Below are 23104 nucleotides of genomic sequence, written 5' to 3' on the forward strand. Positions count from 1 at the left end.
CTCTGGCCTTTAACAGGCATCAGTGCACCGTGCAGTGGGTGTATGGGCGTTTTACATAGTTTCTGAGGTTGAAAAAAGACAATTTGTCCATCGAGTTAAACCTATTTGTGGTCGCCTACTCTGTACTATTTTTAGGACTAATTTTGTCTGTTGCTAATGTCGGCCGTTGTGTTTATTCTATTTTTATAACTATAGTGCGTACGCACCATAACACTGTATAACCTTATCCCTTAAAAGTGTTGACAGAGTCCACCATTACTACTCTCTCAGGAAGGGAATTCCAAACACGTATTGTCCTCACTGTGAAAAAACCTTTTCGCCTCTGTGTGCAAAATCTCCTCTCCTCTAACCTAAGCGTGTGTCCACGTGCCCTGTGTTGACCTTACCAAAAACAAATCCCCCACAAGCTCTGTGTATTGTCCCCTTATATATTTGTAGATGTTGATCATGTCCCCTCTTAGTCTTCTCTTTTCCAGTGTAAACATGCCTAGCCTTGCAAGCCTTTCCCTGTATTCCATCATCTCCATCCCCTTAATTAGTTTGGTCACCCGCCTCTGAACCTTTTCTAGTTCCAAGATATCCTTTTTGTAGTATAAAAGTCAGAAGCAGGAGAGAAGTTTTAAATTCCTCTCCTGCTTCTGACTTTCTGTTGGCTCTGGGTGAGCTGGAAAACCCAGAATTATATTCTTCCACATTGAGCTGTACAGCCCAGAAAGCCCATAGTTCCAGATTACTACTACTGGTGCAGAATGTGCAGGTCTTGTTTTCCTCTCCCTTGGAGGGAGCTGATCCCACAGACATGTGGGCAATTGTGGTGAGACACAAGTCCTCCGACCACTTATATATATATATACACAGGTTGAGTATCCCATATCCAAATATTCCGAAATACAGAATATTCCGAAATACGGACTTTTTTGAGTGAGACTGAGATAGTGAAACCTTTGTGTTTTGATGGCTCAGTGTACACAAACTTTGTTTAATACTCAAAGTTATTAAAAATATTGTATTAAATGCACTTCAGACTGTGTGTATAAGGTGTATATGAAACATAAATGAATTCTGTGAATGTACACACACTTTGTTTAATGCACAAAGTTATAAAAAATATTGGCTAAAATGACCTTCAGGCTGTGTGTATAAGGTGTATATGAAACATAAATGCCTTCTGTGCTTAGATTTAGGTCCCATCACCATAATATCTCGTTATGGTATGCAATTATTCCAAAATACAGAAAAATCCGATATCCAAAATTCCTCTGGTCCCAAGCATTTTGGATAAGGGATACTCAACCTGTATATATATATATATATATATATATATACACATACACACACACACACATATACACACACATATACATATACACACACGTACACAGTGCTGTGCAATAGTTTTAGGCAAGTGTGGAAAAAATGCTGCAAAGTAAGAATGCTTTTAAAGATAGAAGTGTTAATAGTTTATTTTTCTCAATTAACAAAATGCAAGGTGAATGAACAGAAGATAAATCTAAATCAAATCAATATTTGGTGTGACCCCTCTTTGCCTTCAAAACAGCATTAATTCTTCTAGGTACACTTACACACAGTTTTTGAAGGAACTTGGCAGGGAGGTTGCTCCAAAAATCTTGGAGAACTAACCACAGATGATCTGTGGATGTAGGCTCGCTCAAATCCTTCTCTCTCTTCATGTAATAGACAGACTCGATGATGTTGAGATCAGGACACCTTTTATTAGGTTTAAATTTAGCTCATACAATTCCCTCACCCACACTTAACATTGATAATATTGATAATATAGACAGTCATAATCTAGACTGCACAATGTTTTGACATGAAATAGTTGTCAACAGACACGTTAACATCGACATTACGGGGGATATTCAATTGTTTGAAAAGTCAGTTGAGTGTGTTTTTTCCTATCTAAAAAACAGTTAAAAACAGACACCCAACTGACTTTTCAAACAATTATTGAATACCCCCCTATGACTCCAGATGCACCTTTTCTCATCTACTCTCCATATGTTATAGCCAGCTCCCATGCGACTCAGCCAGCTAGTGGAGCGTCTTTTCCCTCTGAAAATGCTTCTTATTCGCATCGCTATGTGAATAAGATGCACAAAAAGACCATCAGAGGATACACCTGTATAAAGGCAAGTCGTAAACATGTGTACACATGTAGCATGTCAACATTTTTACTGTACATTTAGACACTGTTGACATTGTGACTGCATACCATTACAGAAGCTAGTATTAAAAGTTTTGTTTTTTATTGGTTTGTTTAAAAAACTTTTTTTTCCTTTGCTTTCTTGGTTTTATTTATTCTAAGAATGTTCCCTGGAGGATCAGAAAAAGTAAATCGGGGACACACTAAAGGATAGATTCACATTTTTACAGCACAAGTTTGCTTACTCTAACAAAAGCTGGCATATCAGTTAGAGCTTTAACAATTATGTTTTGTATTTTGTACACTAAAACGCATCATTCTTAGGGCAGTATCCTATTAGCCCTGACGCGATTTCGGACGATCAAAACTGAACAATTGGACCCGCGATCGCACGAAAACATATGGGATCGGGGACTTATGTGTTATAGCGGCTATGGCAGCCCCTTTTCGCGACTTATGCTTTGGGTGATAAGTGCCGGCATCTGGGCTAATAGGATTGCCCCCTGCGATCCTATTAGCAGCAGTAAAGTACAGCTGCTAATAGGATAGTGCCTTTAGGGCCTAATTCAGAGTTGAATTACCCCCTTAGACACATTAGTTCTTTCTCTTGCAGGGGACTCTGCAACCATGTTATCTCCAGGGGCATACACAGGAATAACAAACAAAATATTACATTAAATTCAGCTTGTCAATTCTTCTAATTTACCTGTTCTTTCTTTAGCTTCTCCCTCTTTCTAATTAGTTCAGTCAGTAATCTGGCTCTCTCTAGATCATGTCGCAATTTTTGCCAGTATTTGAGTGCCTCCTTCACGGATGAGCTCTCCTCATCTTTTTCTTTCTATGGATAAGTGCAGACAGAGTTAAAAACAGAGCCAAGCATAAACATTATTTGGACAGAATTGTGAGCAAAGACACATAACTGGATTGCCTTTAAAAGGTAAATGAACCTTCATCATGTGCCAGAAAAACAGATCAGCAATGTTAAAAGTACTTAAAAGAGATTGCGAGAAATTTAATGCCTAGAACCTTGTGAACAGTTTAAAAATTTACAGGGAAAAAAGGGTGTGTTTCTATATATTAATTGGCTAGCCAATGTCGCATTGGAGAACTGTTCCAGAATTGTGGCAACTCCCCACAAAAAAGTTATGATCATGGAAGCAAGACTTAATTTAATTTCTCAGCAAAATGTAAACGCTATAAAGCTGTACCCCATGTTATGAAATGGATAATTAAAACTGGTGATGACCTTACCAATGGCCTAGCTGATCTGTGCACAATGGACCCTATTCAGTAAGGATTGCAAATTCAGCTTTTTAGAACAATTTGCAATCCTTTGCCTCGCATGCTGGGGGCTGCCCATCACAGGTCAAGGCCGCCAAGCATGTTAATGGGCTCCACCCCATCTGCGACCCGCACTAATTTCGATTGCGCCGCAATTAGTGCGCGGTTGCCGAAAATAAGGGAAACCTCCTACACCCACAACGCTCCGTCTCCGCTTTGGAAACAAGCGTTGCCACCCCACAAATACCTCTGTCTGTCAATCAGGCAGAGGCTTTCGCAAATACTGCAGGGAACTCGCTGTAAATGCGTGCACGCGCAGGACGGACCCTACGCATGCGCCCGCAGGGCGATCGCAGAAATTGCGATTGGATCACGATTTGCGATCCAACCAGAATGAGGTCTAATATCCTATATATATATATATATATATATATATATATATATAGCAAATAGAGGTATTGGCGCCAAGGGGGTAGGGGGTCGTATCAACGCTCTACTTTGACACGGGCCCTTACAACGTTTTACAGATAAGTTTCGTCCAATAACAAATATAAAAACATTTATTTATAAAAATATAAGTTCAAAACCAATGTCCATGAATATACAGAGTTGATACATTTGAATTTGTTGCACAATTTCAACAATCAACTTGTAGTGGTGAGGAAAGATGTAGATATGTCACTACAATTTCCTCCTTCTCCTTGTTGTAGATTCGGAGGTAACATCAGACAATAGATAGATATTTTATCTCTCTATTGTCTGATGTTACCTCAGGCAGCCACTTACAATTTTATCGTTCAACTTTGAAACAGCGCAGTGGGAGAGTAATTTTCTGTATATATATATATATATATATATACACACACACACACACACACACACACACACACATACATACATATATATATATATATATACACACATACTGATAAAGCCTGATGATTTACCTTAGAACACAAGCTATTTACTAATATCGTGAAGCCGTAATGGCCGCTGTCCCTCGTGCACGTGCTACGCACTTCGCACGCTATTTGCATACAAAGACCTTGCACGTGGTACGCAAGTTACGTACACACGCTGCGCTGTGAGTACAGAATACACACAGCGAGCGTACACACAGATAATAACCTTTTAAACCTTACACAGAGTATGCTTATACTGTAATTCTTAGTGTTGTGATACTGCAATGATATAATACTGTTTAACCTTGGTCTGTAAGCTAGCTGTTTGAGCGATTTGAGATGCTCAGCAACCCTTAATAACAAATGGTGAAACACACTCCTTGCTAAGGTTCCAACACCTTTACTAAACGATGTAAGTAAGTAAAAGGAAAAAGAGATACAATAACAGCTTATACACTACAGGCTAACATTAATAACTAACAGAATAACTAAACAGAAATATACAAAACAGCGAACGATCGCCAACACAAATACATAGACTAAGAATGAATGGCTTACATTAAACGGGTAACAAAGTGGCCACAGAGAAACATACCATACGGGGGAACACTCGCTAGCGCAACCGGATCCAGTCCTCCAATTATCAGAGATAAATGTTGAAGAGAGAGAGTACTGGCCGGTCTGGGGACAGTGACCCTTATATACACAACATACAGTGTACTACAAAGGGCCCTACAATCTTATTGTTCATTGGACACAGGAATGTCTCTCCGCATTATAACAAAAGGTCATAGGTTAGTTTGAACAGGTGGGCTGTGACTATATCAAACTGCTCAGGTGGGAGGGAATCTCAGAATTCCCGCCGCATGGATAATGAACCGCAAATATAGTAAATGTCCAGAAACTACTAATAGACATAACTATACGCAGGAGCGATTAATCTTTACCTAACCAGCACCGGATTGTTTCTAATAAAATGTTCTTTAGTTAGGTACCAAACACCACTGCTCAAACCCTGTCTGACCCTTCGTATCATGCAAAGAGGAATTCCTCTGTCCAGCGACCAGTTACAATAAACAGACTTACAGTTATTATTAAGGGGAACATTACTTATAAAACATACTATTTGGTTTTACTATGTAACGATTGAGTCGCCGACTAGACGCACACAAACTCTACCGTAAATGCACATACCACGCGCTCGAGCGCATGGCCGAGGAAGTGCCATCACGCAGCAGCGAGTATCCGCACGCACGGGAGAGAATGTGCACGTGCAGCGGGCAAGCGCTTGGGGTGAATATATGGCAATGTGTAGCGTGATATTTTTCGACTTTGACAATACATACATACACATACATATACACACACTTGACCTAATTCAATAACAACAACAAAATAAAAATAATAATATTTGAGTGGTTTTTGGAAAACAAAAAACACCAGTTAAATGGTTAAGGTCTATTTGTAGTTTCATAGATAGAACTGAAGGATTCATATTTGGAGTGGGTAGCTCAGAAATTGTGTACCAATAGTGAGCATGTGAAATAATTGGGATTTATTTTTTCATTATTAACCCAGTGTCACATCCACTTAATGGACGGTATTCAATTCTTTCTGCCCCTTTCCACATCCGTTCTGTTTTGCTGACGGGTGTGGTATAATCATTTCAGATCGCTACCCCATGGGTAGCGAAACACCCAACCCTTTACGCAGCTAAACTTGAGTACTATGGGCGCGATAACAAGGATCACTTTAGAAAGGAGATTGGGCGTGATATATCATTTGAATACCGCCCAATGACTGCTGTTCAGAACAGGTTAATGAGTTAATGACAGTGGTGAGAGACTGAAGTCTTATAATCAGGGCAGTGATATTTTTGAGGCACAATGGTTCTAATTCATATAAGGTTGGAACTGCTACTACTACTGCTTCCTTGGAAGCAGCAGTGATACCTCTGTATGGTAATGCAGCAGGAGGTGTCTTATACTGTACAAGTAGTGATCCGACCTGCATCCTGGGGCACAGCTATCTGATCACTCACTCGCCATCGGGAGGCTTGTGGCCACCATGGGGATGTGCAAGCCCCCGGTAGCAAAGGCCAGTAAGTCTCCATGCAACCACAGAGATCCCTGGCCCCTCAAATGGCAGCAGAATGTCAATTACAGACAGTCTGCTGCCTTCCTGCATCACAGGACCAGTTTGTGCATATGCAGAACGGCTCCTGCGCATGCGCAAAGTACCAAACATTGGTACGCTGCACATGATGTTGCAGATCCTTCAGGAACTGAATGACCATCAATAATTAGCTTTGCTACTCACATAACTGGAATCAGGGGAGTTACTACAACCAGGAACTTATGGGTGTGGAGTTTGTATATTTTCTCTGCATTTACTTGAGTTGTCCCTGGGAACTTCAGTTTCCTCCTACAATCCATAAACATACTGGTGTGTTAAATGGCTGCTGACAAACATGAAGCCTAGTTTGCATGTGTGTATACATGGTGGGAAATATAGATTGAAAATATCCACTTCTGGGCAGGAAGTTATGTGATTACTAAATATTCTTTGCAATGCACTGTGTAATACATTTGTACTAAATATGGATCTGCCAAACCCCAACAAATTCGCCCGATTGGACGAAGATTCTGAGGATGGCAGTGAGGAAATGACAGAGCTGGAGGAGACTCTTCTCTATAGCAACCGGAGAAACGGTCCCTCCGGCACAGATGGGGAAAAAGTAAGCGTAAGTAGTCAGAGTGTGGTGGTAGGGGATTCTATTATCAGGAAGACAGATAGGGCAATCTGTAATTGGGACCGTGATCGCCATACAGTCTGTTGTCTCCCGGGTGCTCGGGTACGACACATTGCGGACCGGGTAGTTTGAAGAAGTCCTCCCTGTGCATCAGCCCGCTGTTTCACAGCCCGGTGCAGCTCTCCAGGTATTGGTGGTAGGAGCCAGGGGTGGGCCCCCCTCTCTGTAAAGGCCCGGGACACCAGTCCCCATTATCACCCACTGATGGCTGCCGTCCTTCTCAGTCTGGCACCATCTTTTTTGTCACGATAGGTTGCACCTGAATGAGGAGGAGGCAGTAGTGCTGGGGGGCAGGATGGTTAGAAATTTGGAGGAGCTTTTAAACTAGATGTTTGGGGGGGGGAAATTAGAAAGAAACTACGGGATCATTAGTGAGTGCAGTAAGGGGGGAGGTAATTAAGTATAATGGGGGTGGAGAAGGGGGAGGGAAAGAACAGCAAGAACTGTCAAATTAGGGAATACTAAAGTAAGAAGGGAAAGGATACCAATGAATAGACAAATAGATAAGGGTATTACTAACCTAAAATGTATGCTTGCAAATGCAAGAAGCCTTTCAGGCAAAATGGGGGAATAAGAAATGCTTGTAATGAAGGAACAATACGATATTATAGGTATCACGGAGACATGGTGGGATGATTCAGACAATTGGGTAGCCAACTTGGAGGGTTATACGCTTTTCAGGAGAGACAGGGCTATTAAAAGAGGGGGTGGTGTATGTCTTTATGTTAAACCATTTCTAAAACCATACTTAAAAGGAGGGTATTTACGAGGGAGCTGGAGATATTGTGGAGACATTATAGTTAAAATTTCTATGGGAAAGAAAAGTACAAAAACACCTAGTAGGGGCATGATATAAACCACCCGATATTAGTTCGACTGAGGAAGCGCAACTCTTGATGCTAATCGACAAAGCTACAGGGCTGGGGAAGGTCCTAATCATTGGGGACTTTAATTATCCGGACATAAATTATGCCAGCGAATCATGTAATATAGCTAGGGGTAAAAATAGGATTTTAAATACTTACTGGTAAATCCTTTTCTCGTAGTCCATAAGGGATATTGGGGACATAATTAGTACGATGGGGTATAGACGGGGTCCAAAGGAGCCTGTGCACTTTAAAATTGCTTCAGCTGGGTGTGCTGGCTCCTCCCCTCTATGCACCCTCCCACAGGCAGTTATAGGTAAAACAGTGGCTGAAGGAGAAAGGACATACTTGAGAGAAGGAAACATGACAACAAGAAGTCTGGTGAGATTCGCACACCAGCACACCATAACATAACCTGGCCAGCAATGGCTGGCAACAGAAAAACAGCAACAGCTGAACAGGAAACACAGAACAGAAAACCTGCAGAAGTCAACGCACAGAGGCGAGCGCCCAATATCCCTTATGGACTACGAGAAAAGGATTTAACGGTAGGTATTTAAAATCCTATTTTCTCTAGCATCCATAAGGGATATTGGGGACAGAATTAGTACAATGGGGATGTCCCAAAGCTTCCAGAACGGGCAGGAACGTGCGGAGACTGCTGTAGCACTGCCTGCCCAAGCTGGGTATCCTCTTTGGCCAGGGTATCAAACTTGTACAACTTCACAAAGGTGTTCTTCCCCGACCAGGTAGCCGCTCGGCATAGCTGCAAGGCCGAGACTCCACGGGCAGCCGCCCAGGAAGAGCCCACTGACCTTGTAGAGTGGGCCTTCAGAGACTTAGGAACAGGTAAGGCTGCCGACACATAGGCCTGTTGGATAGTAAGCCTAATCCAACGAGCAATGGTCTGCTTTGAAGCAGGACAACCCTTTTTCTGCGCATCATAAAGCACGAACAAGGAATCCGTCTTTCTGACCCGAGCTGTGCGCCTGACATAGATCTACAAAGCACGCACAACATCCAAAGGCTCCTGAGGAGCTGAAGCGTCAGAACTGGACGGAACCACAATAGGTTGATTCAGGTGGAATGCGGAGACAACCTTCGGCAGGTTCTGCTGTCTAGTCCGGAGCTCCGCTCTGTCCTCGTAAAAGACCAAGTAGGGACTTTTACACGATAAGACCCCCAATTCTGAGACGCGTCTAGCAGAAGCCAGGGCCAACAACATCACTGTCTTCCATGTGAGGAACTTGTCTTCTTTTGTCATCAGAGGCTCAAACCAGGAGGACTGTAGAAATTTCAACACTACATCCAAAGCCCAGCGTGCCGTAGGCGGCACAAAGGGAGGTTTTATGTGGAGTAACCCTTGCAAGAAGGTCTGAACTTCTGGCAACACAGTCAATTTTTTCTGAAAGAAAATTGAGATAGCTGAAATCTGGACCTTAACGGAACCCAGACGTAAGCCTTTATCCACACCAGCCTGCAGGAAACGAAGGAAATGTCCCAAGTGAAACTCCGCAGGCGGATACGTGCGCTCCTCACACCAAGAGACATATCTCCCTCCAGATAGGATGATAATATTTTGACGTCACAGGTTTTCTGGCTTGCACCATAGTGGCAATGACCTTTTTGGAAAGCCCTTTGTGAGCTAGGATATTCCGCTCAACTTCCATGCCGTCAAACGAAGCCGCCGTAAGTCCAGGTAGACCAGGCATGTCCAAACTGCGGCCCTACAGCTGTTGTGAAACTACACATCCCAGCATGCCCTGACACAGCTTTAGCATTCTCTGTGTCAGGGCATGCTGAGATATGTAGTTTCACAACTGCTGGAGGGCCGCAGTTTGGACATGCCTGAGGTAGACGAATGGTTCTTGCTGGAGAAGATCCTTTCTTAGCGGCAGAGGCCAAGGGTATTCTATGGACATGTCCAGAAGAGTTGCATACCACGCCCTGCGGAGAAAATACGGCGCAATCAGGATTGCTTGGACTCTGATGTCTGATTCGTTGGAGCACCCTGGGGAATTAACGGAATCGGAGGGAACAGGTAGACCGGCCAATAAGGCCAAGGCGACGTCAGTGCATCCACTGCACTCGCCTGAGGGTCCCTGGTTTGCGAACAGTAGCAGGGAAGCTTCTTGTTGAGGCGAGACGCCATCATGTCAATCTACGGGTATCCCCAACTATCGACAATCTGTTGAAACACCTGAGGATGTAAGCCTCACTCCCTCGGATGGAGGTTGTGGCAACTCAGGAAGTTCGCTTCCCAGTTGTCCACTCCTGGAATGAAAATTGCGGATAGCGCTCTTGCATTTCTTTCCGCCCAGAGAAGTATTTTTGACACTTTTCACATGCATGCCCTGCTTTTTGTCCCTCCCTGTCGATTGATGTATGCCACTGCCGTGGCGTTGTCTGACTGAACCTGGATCGGCCGATCGCTGAGTAGAGGGGAGGCCTAAATCAGAGCATTGCAGATAGCCCAAAGTTCCAGAATGTTGATCGGAAGTAGGGCCTCTTGGGCAGATCACCTGCCCTGGAACTGCGCCCCCTGGGTGACAGCTCCCCATCCTCTCATGCTTGCATCCGTCGTGAGGAGGATCCAATCTTGAATACCAAAACGTCGACCTTCCAGCAGGTTGGAAGACTGTAACCACCACATGAGGGAAATCCTGGCCTGGGGTGACGGCTGAGTCATCCGGTGCATCTGAAGACTCTCGTACGAGGCTACCATTTTTCCCAACAATTTTATGCAAAGATGAATGGAAACTCGAGCAGGTCGGAGAACCTTGCGAACCATCTCTTGAAGTGTTCTAACCTTGTCCTCTGGGAGGAACACTCTCTGAGCTACAGTATCCAGTATCATACCCAGAAACAGGAGCCTTTGAGACATTTCCAGTTGAGACTTTTGTAGGTTGAGGATCCACCCGTGGTGAGACAGAAGTTGGATAGTGCGATCTTTATGGAGCAGTAGAAGCTCCCTGGAACTTGCTACTATCAGGAGAACGTCCAGGTAAGGGACAATGTTGACCCCCTGGACTCTGAGCTGAAACATAATTTTCACCTTCACCTTCGTGAACACCCTCGGAGCTGTAGACAGGCCGAAAGGCAAGGCTTGAAACTGGTAGTGATCGTTCAGTAGGGCGAACCGTAGATAGGCCTGATGAGGAGGCCAAATCAGGATATGTAGGTAGGCGTCCTTGATATCCAGAGACGCAAGGAATTCTTGTTGTTCCAGGCCCGCGATCACTGCTCTCAAAGATTCCATCTTGAATTTGAAAACCTTCAGGTAAGGATTCAAGGACTTCAGATTCAAAATGGGTCTGACAGACCCGTCTGGTTTTGGCACTACACAAAGACTGGAGTAGTAACCTTGTCCTTGCTGTAGCAGGGGTACTGGAACAATGACCTGGGACTGGACCAACTTGTTGATGGCCAGTAGTAACGTAACACCCATATTTTCCAAAACTGGCAAGCCTTTTTTGAAAAATCGTTGGGGAAGAGCACTGTCGAACTCCAGCTTGTAACCCTGAGAGATAAGGTCCCTTACCCAGGCATCTTGGCAGGAACCGTCCCAGATGTGGCTGTAGTGACGTAACCGAGCTCCCACCACGAGATTCCCTCGGAGTGGGCACCATCATGCCAAAGTCTTTGTGGAAGCTGAACTGGTGCTCTGTTCCTGAGAGCCGGCAATGGCTGGTTTCTTAGGCTTACCTCCGAACCCACTAGCTGCATTGGAAGCACCCAGGGCCATAGATCGAAATCTGGAGGACCAAAAGGACTGAGTCGACGGTCTCGGGTAGGTACGCCTAGCAGGCGGAGCCCCAGAAGGGAGAAACGTGGATTTTCTCAGCAGTAGCTTTGGCGATCAATGCGTCCAATTCACCTACGAAGAGCCATTCACCTGTGAAGGGAAGAGATTCCACATTACGTTTGGAATCAGCGTCTCCAATCCATTGACGCAACCATATGGCTCTGCGTGCAAACACAGCCATAGCAGTGGTTCTGGCATTTATATTGCCACTCTCTTTAAGGGAGTCACAAAGGACTCTTGCCGTGTCCTGAATGTGTTTCAGGAAAGTTACAGTAATAACCAAGGTCATATCACCCGAAAGACCCTCCTGAATCTGAGTAGCCCATGTATGAATGGCATGTGTCATCCAGCAACCAGCAGTGACAGGCCTTTGAGCTACACCTGCAGCAGTGTAGATAGATTTTAGTGTGGTCTCCATTTTCCTATCCCCCGGGACCTTTACTGTAAAAGAGCCCGGAGCAGAGAGCACCGCCTTTTTAGAAAGGCGAGAGACGGAAAAGTCTACTGCTGGAATTTCCTGCCTTCAGGGGCAAATGGGAAGGTATTTAAAAACCGTTTGGACACCTGATATTTTTTATCTGGATTTTTCCAGGCTAATTTAAATAAATCATCCAATTCTTTGGAATCAGGAAGGGTGACAGTCAATTTGTCTTGTGGGAGGAAAAATGACTGCTGATTAGTAGCATCCTCCAGGGGGAGTTTTAACACATCCCGTATAGCCAATATGAGGGGTTCTATACCCTGTTTAGGTGGAATCCCACTAATAAGGGATTCCACAATCCTATCATCATCCCTATCCGCCTGTACATCATCAGAATCTGATAGGATTGCAGGTAAAGCATGTTTTTGTGCACCTGTAGACAGCGGGGGATGGGAAGCATCAGCCTTAGCAGTTAGGTTAGCCACTGCTTGTTGCAGTTCTTGTGTTTTATTGGCATTGGCAGTGAGCTGAGATGACATATCTGACATCATAGTTTTTATATCCCCCAGCCAGGAAGGCTCTGGACTCTCCCTCATGTTATTATCAGCATTTTGTGATGACTGACTACACTGCTCACATGATATAGAGCCAGATGAAATAGGGGAGAATCTGGCATTACATATACTGCATAACTTCTATTTCACCACAATGAAATACAGACAATATACACATACAACACAGACTGAATACAATACAAGCCTGCCCTATTGCATGTGAGAGGAGACACAGAATAGAGGACCCCAGCGAACCCAACGTTGCACATTCCCAGTGAGACTGTCAGCGTTTTATGCATTACAATAAAACAGTGATACTGCTGTACAGATAATTTGTAAACTGTGCACTAATAGCGGCCTCTCCCTCTACACCCGGTACCAGCGTTCCTGTGACCGTTTTGAGGAATTGTATGAGGCTGCTGCTCGCCTATGCAGAGGTATGCGCCAAAATGCGCTGAGCCTGCTCTGATGTAGCTCCGCCCCCCGCTATGGCGTCGGAGCTACTATAAGATTTTTATACTGGCAATGTCTCCACAGGACGTAGCCTCACATAAATGCTTGGTACAACATACCTCCTACCAGTCTCATGCAGGGTCACCCGCGGGTCCCCCCCAGGAGGGACCCATACGCCTCACCCACGCGTCTGCCACACAATGAACCGGGGGGCCCCCCTAGCAAGGCCCCCGGTTTGTACTCACCACGACGATCACCTTCAGGCTCTGTTAGGGGTGTGCGGCAAGCTGTGGCTGCGACAGCTAATGCGCAGTAACCCACTGAACAAACAGCCCCTCAGGAAGGTGGTCCTGTAGCGGAGTAGCGGCTCTGCACCTCATGAGACCGGTGACCATCCCCCCCCCCCCCCAACTATTTGGGCGCAGGTATGCTTGTTGCCCAAATAGCATACCGAAACAAAAAAAAGTTAAAATTAAATTGAAGAAAAAAACCTCTGGAGCTGCAGAGTGTGCATCCTCTTTTGAGGGCACTTTTTTCTAAACTGCATGTGGGAGGGGGCATAGAGGGGAGGAGCCAGCACACCCAGTTGAAGAAATGTTAAGTGCACAGGCTCCTTTAGACCCGTCTATACCCCATCTTACTAATTCTATCCCCAATATCCCTTATGGATGCTAGAGAAAGGTTCTTAAGTATGCTTAAGAATAACTACTTGTCACGAATAGTCAAGGAACCAACCAGATTAGGGACTATACTGGACCTAGTACTAACTAACAACGTGGAGATAATAGCGAATTCCGCAGTAGGCAAGACCTTGGGTAACAGTAATCATAACATGATCACATTCGACATTAGCATTCAAAAGCAGCACTCTAAGGGTACAACTAAGACTCTTTAACTTAAAAAAAAAGCTAATTTTAACATGGTGAAAAACACACTAAAGGATACAGGGGGAAATTCAAATGTTTGAAAAAGTCAGTTGGGTGTCTGGTTTTTCCTGTCTATTAGATAGGAAAAAAAAGAGACCCCCGACTGACTTTTCAAACAACTGAATATCCCCCATAGATTGGGGAACTTTGTTTCAGGGAAAAAAACACGGCCGAAATGTGGTATGTGTTTAAAACAATGCTGGACAAACATACCCATAAGTGTATACCCTTGGGCAGTAAAAAATAGGAGTATTAAATTCAAACCACTGTGGTTAAACAAAAAAGTTAAGGAAGAAATGGATAAAAAGAGGCGAGCATTCAAAGCTATCAAATCAGATGGGAAGGCGAAGTCATTCCAGTACTACAAGGAATGTAACAAAAAATGCAAAAAAGGAAATCCGAGCAGCTAAAATAGAAAACGAAAAGCAAATCACTAAGCAGAGTAAAACTAGCCCTAAAAAATTATTTAAGTACATAAATGGTAAAAGGCAAAAAAAGAGAATATAGGAGAAAACTAGATTTATGGCAAGAACTTACCATTGTTAAATCTCTTTCTGCGAGGTACACTGGGCTCCACAAGGAAATACATCAGGGGGTGTAGAGTAGGATCTTGATCCGAGGCACCAACAGGCTCAAAGCTTTAGACTGTTCCCAAAATGCACAGCGCCGCCTCCTCTATAACCCCAAAGAGCTCAGTTTAGTTAACCAGCCCAATGCAGTAGCAGGTACCAGAGACGATAACCGATCGTAGCCAATTTCACCACACACTCACAACAGGAGAGGGTGTCAGCGGCTATGCCAATACCAACCTAAAGCTAAGTGTGTCAGGGTGGGCGCCTTGTGGAGCCCAGTGTACCTCGCTGAAAGAGATTTAACAAAGGTAAGTTCTTACCATAAATCTCCTTTTCTGCTGTGGGGTACACTGGGCTCCACAAGGATTAACATCGGGGATGTCCCAAAGCAGTTCCTCACGGTAGGGGACGCACTGTAGCGGGCACAAGAACCCGGCGTCCAAAGGAAGCATCCTGGGAAGCGGGCAGTATCAAAGGCATAGAATCTAATAAACGTGTTCCTCGAGGACCACGTAGCCGCCTTGCACAATTGTTCAAGGGTCGCACCACGGTGGGCCGCCCAAGGAGGTCCAACCGACCGAGTAGAATGGGTTTTGATGGTAGCAGGAACCGGACGATCGGCCTGTACATAAGCATGTGCAATCACCATTCTAATCCATCTGGCCAAAGCCTGCTTAGAAGTAGGCCAGCCACGTTTGTGAAAACCAAACACAAAAAGAGAATCGGATTTCCTAATGGAGGAAGGTCTCTTCACATAGATACAGAGAGCCCGTACCACATCCAAAGACCGCTCTTTGGAAGACAGCTCAGGAGAATTAAAGGCCGGAACCACAATCTCCTGGTTAAGGTGGAAAGATGAAACCACAAGGCAGAAATATGAACCTTAATGGAGGCCAGACGAAGGCCCAAGTCCAGGCCCTGTTGCAGGAAAGCCAAAAGTTTAGGCGTACTAAACTTGTAAGCGTCATGATTGTTAGATGCGCACCAAGCAAAGTTAGAATTCCAGACCTGATGATAAATCCGACCTTCAACATAACTTTGAATGACCGCCTCAGAAAATCCTTTGGCCCTCAGAACTGAAGCTTTAAGAGCCACGCTGTCAAAGCCAACCGGGTCAAGTCCTGGTATATACAAGGGCCCTGAACGAGGAGGTCTGGGCGTTGCAGAAGCAGAAGAGGACGCTCTAACGAGAGACCCTTTAGGTCTGAGAACCAATGCCGTCTGGGCCACGCTGGAGCGATCAGAAGTATGATTCCTCCTTCTTGCTTGAACTTCCTCATTACCCTGGGCAGAAGTGACACCGGAGGGAACACGCACGGCAGCCGAAAGTTCCATGGAATTTCCAGTGCGTCCATGAATGCTGCTTGAGGATCCCTTGTCCTTGCTCCGAAGACTGGAACCTTGTGATTGTGTTGAGACACCATTCTCCACCATGTACGTCCTGACGACTGAGAAAGTCCGTTTCCCAGTTGAGGACCACCAGAATGAACACTGCCGATATGGCTGGCAGATGGCGTTCCGCCCACTGAAGAATCCTTGACACTTTCACCATTGCCATGCGGCTTCTAGTGCCGTCTTGATGATTTATGTATGCCACCGTGGTGGCGTTGTACGACTGTACTTGAACAGGCCTGTTCTGTATGAGATGGTGGGCCAGGTTCAGAGCATCGAACACAGTCCTCAATTTCAGAATGTTTGTCGGGAGGAGAAACTCCTCCCTGGTCCACCGACCCTGGAGAGAGAGTGTTGCTCCAACACCACGCCCCAACCCCTCAAACTAGCATCCGTTGTCAGGAGGACCCAGTCGGAGATCCAGAAGGGACAACCCCTGCTCAATCGATGGTCCTGGAGCCACCAGCTCAGAGACAGACGAACCTCCGGAGACAAGGAGATCATGCAAGACCTGATCAGGTGAGGCAAGCCGTCCCACTTGGCAAAAATCAGCTTCTGCAGAGGGCGGGAATGAAATTGAGAATACTGTATCATGTCGAAAGCCGACACCATGCGGCCTAGTACTTGCATCGCCGAGTGTATCGACACTCGCGGGCGAGAGAGGAAGCATTGAATCCTGTCCTGAAGGTTCAGGACCTTCACCTGAGACAAGAACAACTGCTGGTTGTGAGCGTCCAACAATGCCCCCAGGTGCACCATGCTCTGAGCAGGGACCAAGGAAGATTTCTTCGAGTTGATGAGCCACCCGTGGGCTTGCAGAAACTGGACAGTCAGATCCAGATGACGTAGGAGAACTTCTGGGGAATTTGTCAGGATCAGCAAATCGTCCAGATACGGTAGGATCCTGACACCCTAACGGCGGAGGAGCAAGGCCGTCATCACCGCCATGACCTTTGTGAATATTCGCGGAGCCGTGGTCAATCCAAAAATTGATAATGGAGGTTGCCAATAGCAAACCGTAGGTATTACTGAAGCGACATGGCAATAGGAATATGGAGATAATCATCCTGTATATCCAGGGAGACCATATAGTCCCCAGGCTCCAAAGCCAGAACAATAGAGAGAAGAGTTTCCATACGAAACTTGGAGACCCTCACAAATTTTGTTCAAGGACTTGAGGTTGAGAATGGGCCGGGAGGAACCATTCGGTTTCGGAACTAGGAACAGTGGTGAATAGTACCCCTTGCCTCTCTGAGCCAGAGGCACCGACACTACCACTCCTGTGTCCAGGAGGGTTTGTACCACCAAATGAAGAGTTTTTGCCTTCACCTGATCCGAAAGAATGTTTTGTCAGGCAAAACTGATGAGGGGGACAATTCTTGAAGGATATGGCGTATCCGTGAGTGACGACTTCCTTACCCAGGCGTCGGAAGTGGTCTTCAACCATACCTGGGTAAACCGTAGAAGTTAGCCTCCCACCCTGGGATCACCCAGGGGGAGGCCCGCCCTGTCATGCAGTAGGCTTGTCTGATTTGGAAGCAGTTTGCGGCTTAGTGGTTTTGGAAGTGCAAGCCTGTTTCGGGTACGCCTGACCCTTTGCTTTACCTGGAGGTCGAAAGGAAGTACTCTTAACCTTCGGAACCGAAGAAGCAGTACCAGGTACACATGCCGTCTTAGCTGAAGCAAAGTCAGCAACAATCTTGTTGAGATCCTCACCAAAAAGGATGTTCCCTTTAAAAAGGAGCACCTCCAGGGTTTTCTTAGAGTCCAGATCCACAGACCAGGACCGCAACCAGAGAATCCGGCGAGCCAGAATGGACGTAGTAGAGGCCTTGGCCGCCAGAACACCGGCATCAGAAGCCGCCTCATTAATGTAATGAGAGGCTGTGACAATATACAAAAGACATTGTCTAGCATTATCAGAAAAATTGGACGGCAGCTCTGCTTCCACCTCCTGAGCCCACGCTTCAATAGCTTCTGCAGCCCAAATAGCCGCAATAGTGGGACGACGCACAGCTCCCGCAAGGGTATAAATAGACTTTAAGCAACCCTCCGCAACCCTCCACACGCTTATCCGTCGGTTCCTTCAGCGAGGTGACGGTAGTTAAAGGCAGAGCAGAGGACACCACCAGCCGAGCGACTTGCGAGTACACTGGCGGCGGCGTTTCCCAATTTTTACTTAACTCTGCAGTGAGGGGATAGCGAGCCAGCATCTTTTTGTGAGATGTGAACTTCTTTCCTGGATTTTCCCAGGATCCCTGACGTATATCAACTAAGTGGTCAAAATGAGGCAACACTAATTTAGTAACCTTCTGACATTTGAATCTATCAGGTTTCTTAGAGGCAACAACAGGTTCTGGGTCATCATCAATTTGAAGAATCAGCCTGATAGTCTCTAATAGGTCAGGAACATCCACCTGTGAAACAGACTCCCCATCAGAAGCATCTGGATCAGGAAGTTGTGGCCTGCTTAGAGGACCCCTTGGTCTTAGGCGGGTGAGGGTTAGGTTTTTGTTTGTTCAATGAGTGATTCAATTGCTGTAACTGAGTGGACAGGAGATCTTCCCATGGCGGATTAACCGCAGGGACAATATGTGGCTGTACAGGCACGTGAGGTCCCATAGGGGGCGTAAGTCTAGTTACCAGTGTATTCAGTAAAGTAGAGAAAGTAGCCCAAGGCTGGTCGTGATGTGCCCCCATTGCTACAGACCTGCTGGGGGGTAGGGAACCCCCAGAACCTGAACCCTCCGCTGCTATGTTTTCCTCTAATGTGTCTGCAGCATCACCACCGCGTATTGCGGGATCAGTCACAGAACCGTCGCCCCTTGTAGCCGACATAATATGAAAGCGTGAACCCTGTGCAACACAGTACAATATCAGCAGTATAATACCTAACCAAGAACCCCCTGTGCAACGTGATAGCACAAAAAGGATTCAGGAGGTATACGGTGACTGAAAATCACAGAGAAAAATACAAAATAAGTATATCCTGTGTAATATCTATATCAAATAATAACCCTGATGCGCTTAGCCCCCCTCAGGGTACAGAATATAGGGATAGCAGTATGAGTGAGAAACACGAAGTAGAAATCACACAGCAGCTATATGCACACACACAGTCACATGTACAATGCAGAAATTATGATAAACAATAAAACTGCACTGGACTAGCAATACTAAGTAATACTAAGTAAAGCTATATAGACTTATAGATATATCAATGCACAGTAAAGACTGGATGTATATCACAGGGTACTTGTACTACATAGCCCTGAAGTAATGCACTGTTTCTTAACTAACACTGTCAAAAGACATGTAGAATACTTAAGTGTCCTGAAAAATGCACAGAGCTGATAATGCAGGTGGCTTTACAGAGGATACTTTGCCCATGCAGTCCCAGAATCAGCTCAGCATGTAGTGATGGCGCACAAAGGCTGACCGGGAGTGAGGGAGAGAGAGAGATGCAGCTCCAGGGAGGGAACATTTACTCTAAATGGTGCCCTGGGGCTGGGGGAAGGGCTACAGGTCAGAGCCTTATCCCCTTGCTGGACTTCACCACCGGGCACTGGGGGCCTTAGAAAATGGATTTTTGAGAGAATCCGACCTGTGCCCTTGCCCTGGTGGTCTAGAGGGGGCCCTGTACCAACACAGCGCCCACACCAGCGCGCGTGGCCAGCCTCCTAAAGGCCGCGCCGGATTGCGATTTACAGCGGGTCCCACCTGGGGTACCCTCTTACCTCCTCCCTTGATACGGCCACGCGATCTCTGAGAGCTGCGGTGAGTGTGTGCGCCTGACCAGAAGAACCGGAGCCCTCTGCTGTAAGTACCCTGCCACCAGGGCACGGGAGTATACAGCGCCGCCGAGGGAGGTGATGGAGCTGCAGCATGTGGCACTAACAGTGGCTATGCTACAGCCCTTGAAGTCTTCAATCTTCTTTAAAAAAGCTCTTTTCAGGGCTGCGCCTGTTAGTGTCCTGCACTGCAGGCACAAACTTACAAACTGTGCACGGAGGCGGGGTTATAGAGGAAGCGGCGCTGAGCATCTTGGGAACAGTCAAAGCTTTTAGCCTGTTGGTGCCTCGGATCAAGATCCTACTCTACACCCCGATGTTATCCCTGTGGAACCCAGTCTACCCCGCTGCAGAAAAAAATAAAATAAAATAATGAAACTTGTGTTCAGGACAGGTTCAGGAACTGTTAAAAATAACATTCAGTAGATGCCACCGTTACTATGAACACTGTGTATCGCAGTTTCAAAAAAATAAAATGTATGCGTTGTTCAGGCACTGAACTTAAAAATAACATTCAGTAGGTGCCACCATTACTAATAGCGCTGTGTAGAGCAGTTTAAAAATAAATAAATAAGATTTTAAACCTACCGGTAATCTTTTTCTCGTAGTCCGTAGAGGATGCTGGGGACTCCGTAAGGACCATGGGGATAGACAGGCTCCGCAGGAGACATGGGAACTTTAAAGAAAGACTTTAGGTCTGAGTGTGCACTGGCTCCTCCCTCTATGCCCCTCCTCCAGACCTCAGTTAGAGAAACTGTGCCCAGAGGAGACGGACAGTACGAGGAAAGGATTTTTGTTAATCCAAGGGCAAGATTCATACCAGCCACACCAATCACACCGTATAACTTGTGATATACTACCCAGTTAACAGTATGAAAACAACATAGCATTAGTCCAAGACCGATGAAAATTATAACATAACCCTTATGTAAGAAAAACTATATACAAGTCTTGCAGGAGTAGTCCGCACTTGGGACGGGTGCCCAGCATCCTCTACGGACTACGAGAAAAAGATTTACCGGTAGGTTTAAAATATTATTTTCTCTTACGTCCTAGAGCAGAGGTTCTCTAACTCGGTCCTCGGGAGCCCACACAGTGCATGTTTTGCAGGTCTCCTCACAGAATCGCAAGTGAAATAATTAGCTCCACCTGTGGACCTTTTAAAATGTGTCAGTGAGTAATTAATACACCTGTGCACCTGCTGGGTTACCTGCAAAACATGCACTGTGTGGGCTCCCGAGGACCGAGTTTGAGAACCTCTGTCCTAGAGGATGCTGGAGACTCCGTAAGGACCATGGGGATTATACCAAAGCTCCAAAAACGGGCGGGATAGTGCTGATGACTCTGCAGCACCGATTGAGCAAACAGGAGGTCCTCCTCAGCCAGGGTCTCAAACTTATAAAACCTTGCAAGGTGTTTGAACCCAACCAAGAAACCACTCGGCCCAGCTGTAGAGCCGAGACCCCTCGGGCACCCGCCCAAGAAGAGCCAACCTTCCTAGTGGAATGGGCCTTGACCAATTTAGGTAACGGCAATCCAGCCGTTTCACGCTCGCTGAATCATGTTACAGATCCAGTAAGCAATAGTCTGCTTTGAAGCAGGAGTGCCAACCTTGTTGGCTGCACACAGGACAAACAGTGCTTCTGTTTTTTCTGACTCGAGCCGTTCTGGCTACGTAAGTTTTCAAAACCCTGACTACATCAAGGAACTCGGAATCCTCCAAGTCACGCGTAGCCACAGGCACCACAATAGGTTGGTTCATATGAAAAGATGACACCACCTTAGGTAAGAATTGAGGACGGTTCCGCAATTCCGCTCTATCCATATGGAAAAAAAACAGATAGGGGCTTTTGAGAAAGCCGCCAATTCCGACACTCGCCTAGCCGAAGCCAAGGCTAACAATATGACCACCTTTCAAGTGAGATATTTTCACTCCACCATTTTAAGTGGTTCAAAACAGTGCGCCTTAAGGAAACTCAACACCACGTTAAGGTCCCAAGGCGCCACCGGAGGTACAAAAGGAGGCTGAATATGCAGCACTCCCTTCACAAAAGTCTGTACTTCTGGGAGAGAAGCCAATTCTTTTTGAAACAAATTGGATAAGGCCGAAATCTGAACCTTAATGGAGCCTAATTCTAGGCCCAAATTCACTCCAGTTTATAGGAAGTGAAGGAAAACGGCCCAGATGGAATTCTTCGGTAGGAGTTTTCCTGGCCTCACACCAAGAAACATATTTTCGCCATATACGGTGATAATGTTTAGTTGTCACGTCTTTCCTAGCCTTTATCAGCGTAGGAATGACCTCATCTGGAATGCCCTTTTCCGCTAGGATCCGGCGTTCAACCGCCATGCCGTCAAACGCAACCGCGGTAAGTCTTGGAACAGACCGAGCCCCTATTGCAACAGGTCCTGTCTTAGAGGAAGATGCCACTGATCTTCTGTGAGCATTCTCCTGCAGATCCGGATATTAGGCCCTTCGTGGCCAATCTGGAACAATGAGAATTGTCTGCACTCCTCTTTTTCTTATTATTCTTAACACCTTTGGGATGAGAGGAAGGGGAGGAAACACACAGACCGACTGGAACACCCACGGTGTCACTAGGGCGTCCACAGCTACCGTCTGAGGGTCTATTGACCTGGCGCAATATCTTTTCAGCTTTTTGTTGAGGCGGGACGTCCTCATGTCTATTTGGGGCAGTCCCTACTGACTTGCAATCTGTGTGAAGACTTCCTGATGAAATCCCCACTCCTGGATGCAGGTCGTGTCTGCTGAGGAAGCCTGCTTCTTAGTTGTCCACTCCTGGAATGAACACTGCTGACAGTGCGCTTACATGATTTTTCGCCCTCTCTGCTCCTTGTGCCGCCCTGGCGGTTTACATGAGCCACTGCGGTGATGTTGTCTGATTGGATCAGTACTGGTAAGTCGCGAAGCAAGGTCTCCGCTTGACGAAGGGCGTTGTATATGGCCCTCAGCTCCAGGACGTTGATGTGAAGACAAGTCTCTTGACTTGACCCAAGACCCTGGAAGTTTTTCTCCTGTGTGACTGCTCCCCAACCTCGGAGGCTTGCGTCCGTGGTCACCAGAATCCAGTCCTGAATGCCGAACCTGCGGCCCCCTAGAAGGTGAGCACCCTCACAGGAGAGATACCCTGGCCCTGGGGG

At 46.0% G+C, this 23104-nt stretch overlaps 1 protein-coding gene across 4 annotated transcripts in view; it reads right to left on the reverse strand.

Annotated features, from left to right (window-relative positions):
* BRPF3 (bromodomain and PHD finger containing 3) overlaps window positions 1–23104 on the reverse strand; it is a 344329-nt gene that overhangs the window by 183037 nt on the left and 138188 nt on the right. For all 4 annotated transcript variants that reach the window (XR_010235041.1, XM_063954946.1, XM_063954945.1 and 1 more), the window contains exon 4: window positions 2874–3005. Coding sequence is in view for 3 of the 4 variants with exons in the window: in XM_063954946.1 (XP_063811016.1) it covers window positions 2874–3005 (132 nt within the window). In the remaining variant the exon portion in view is untranslated. The remainder of the gene's footprint in view (window positions 1–2873; window positions 3006–23104) is intronic.

Source organism: Pseudophryne corroboree, chromosome 2, assembly GCF_028390025.1.
Source record: "Pseudophryne corroboree isolate aPseCor3 chromosome 2, aPseCor3.hap2, whole genome shotgun sequence".
Taxonomy (NCBI): Eukaryota; Metazoa; Chordata; class Amphibia; order Anura; family Myobatrachidae; genus Pseudophryne; species Pseudophryne corroboree.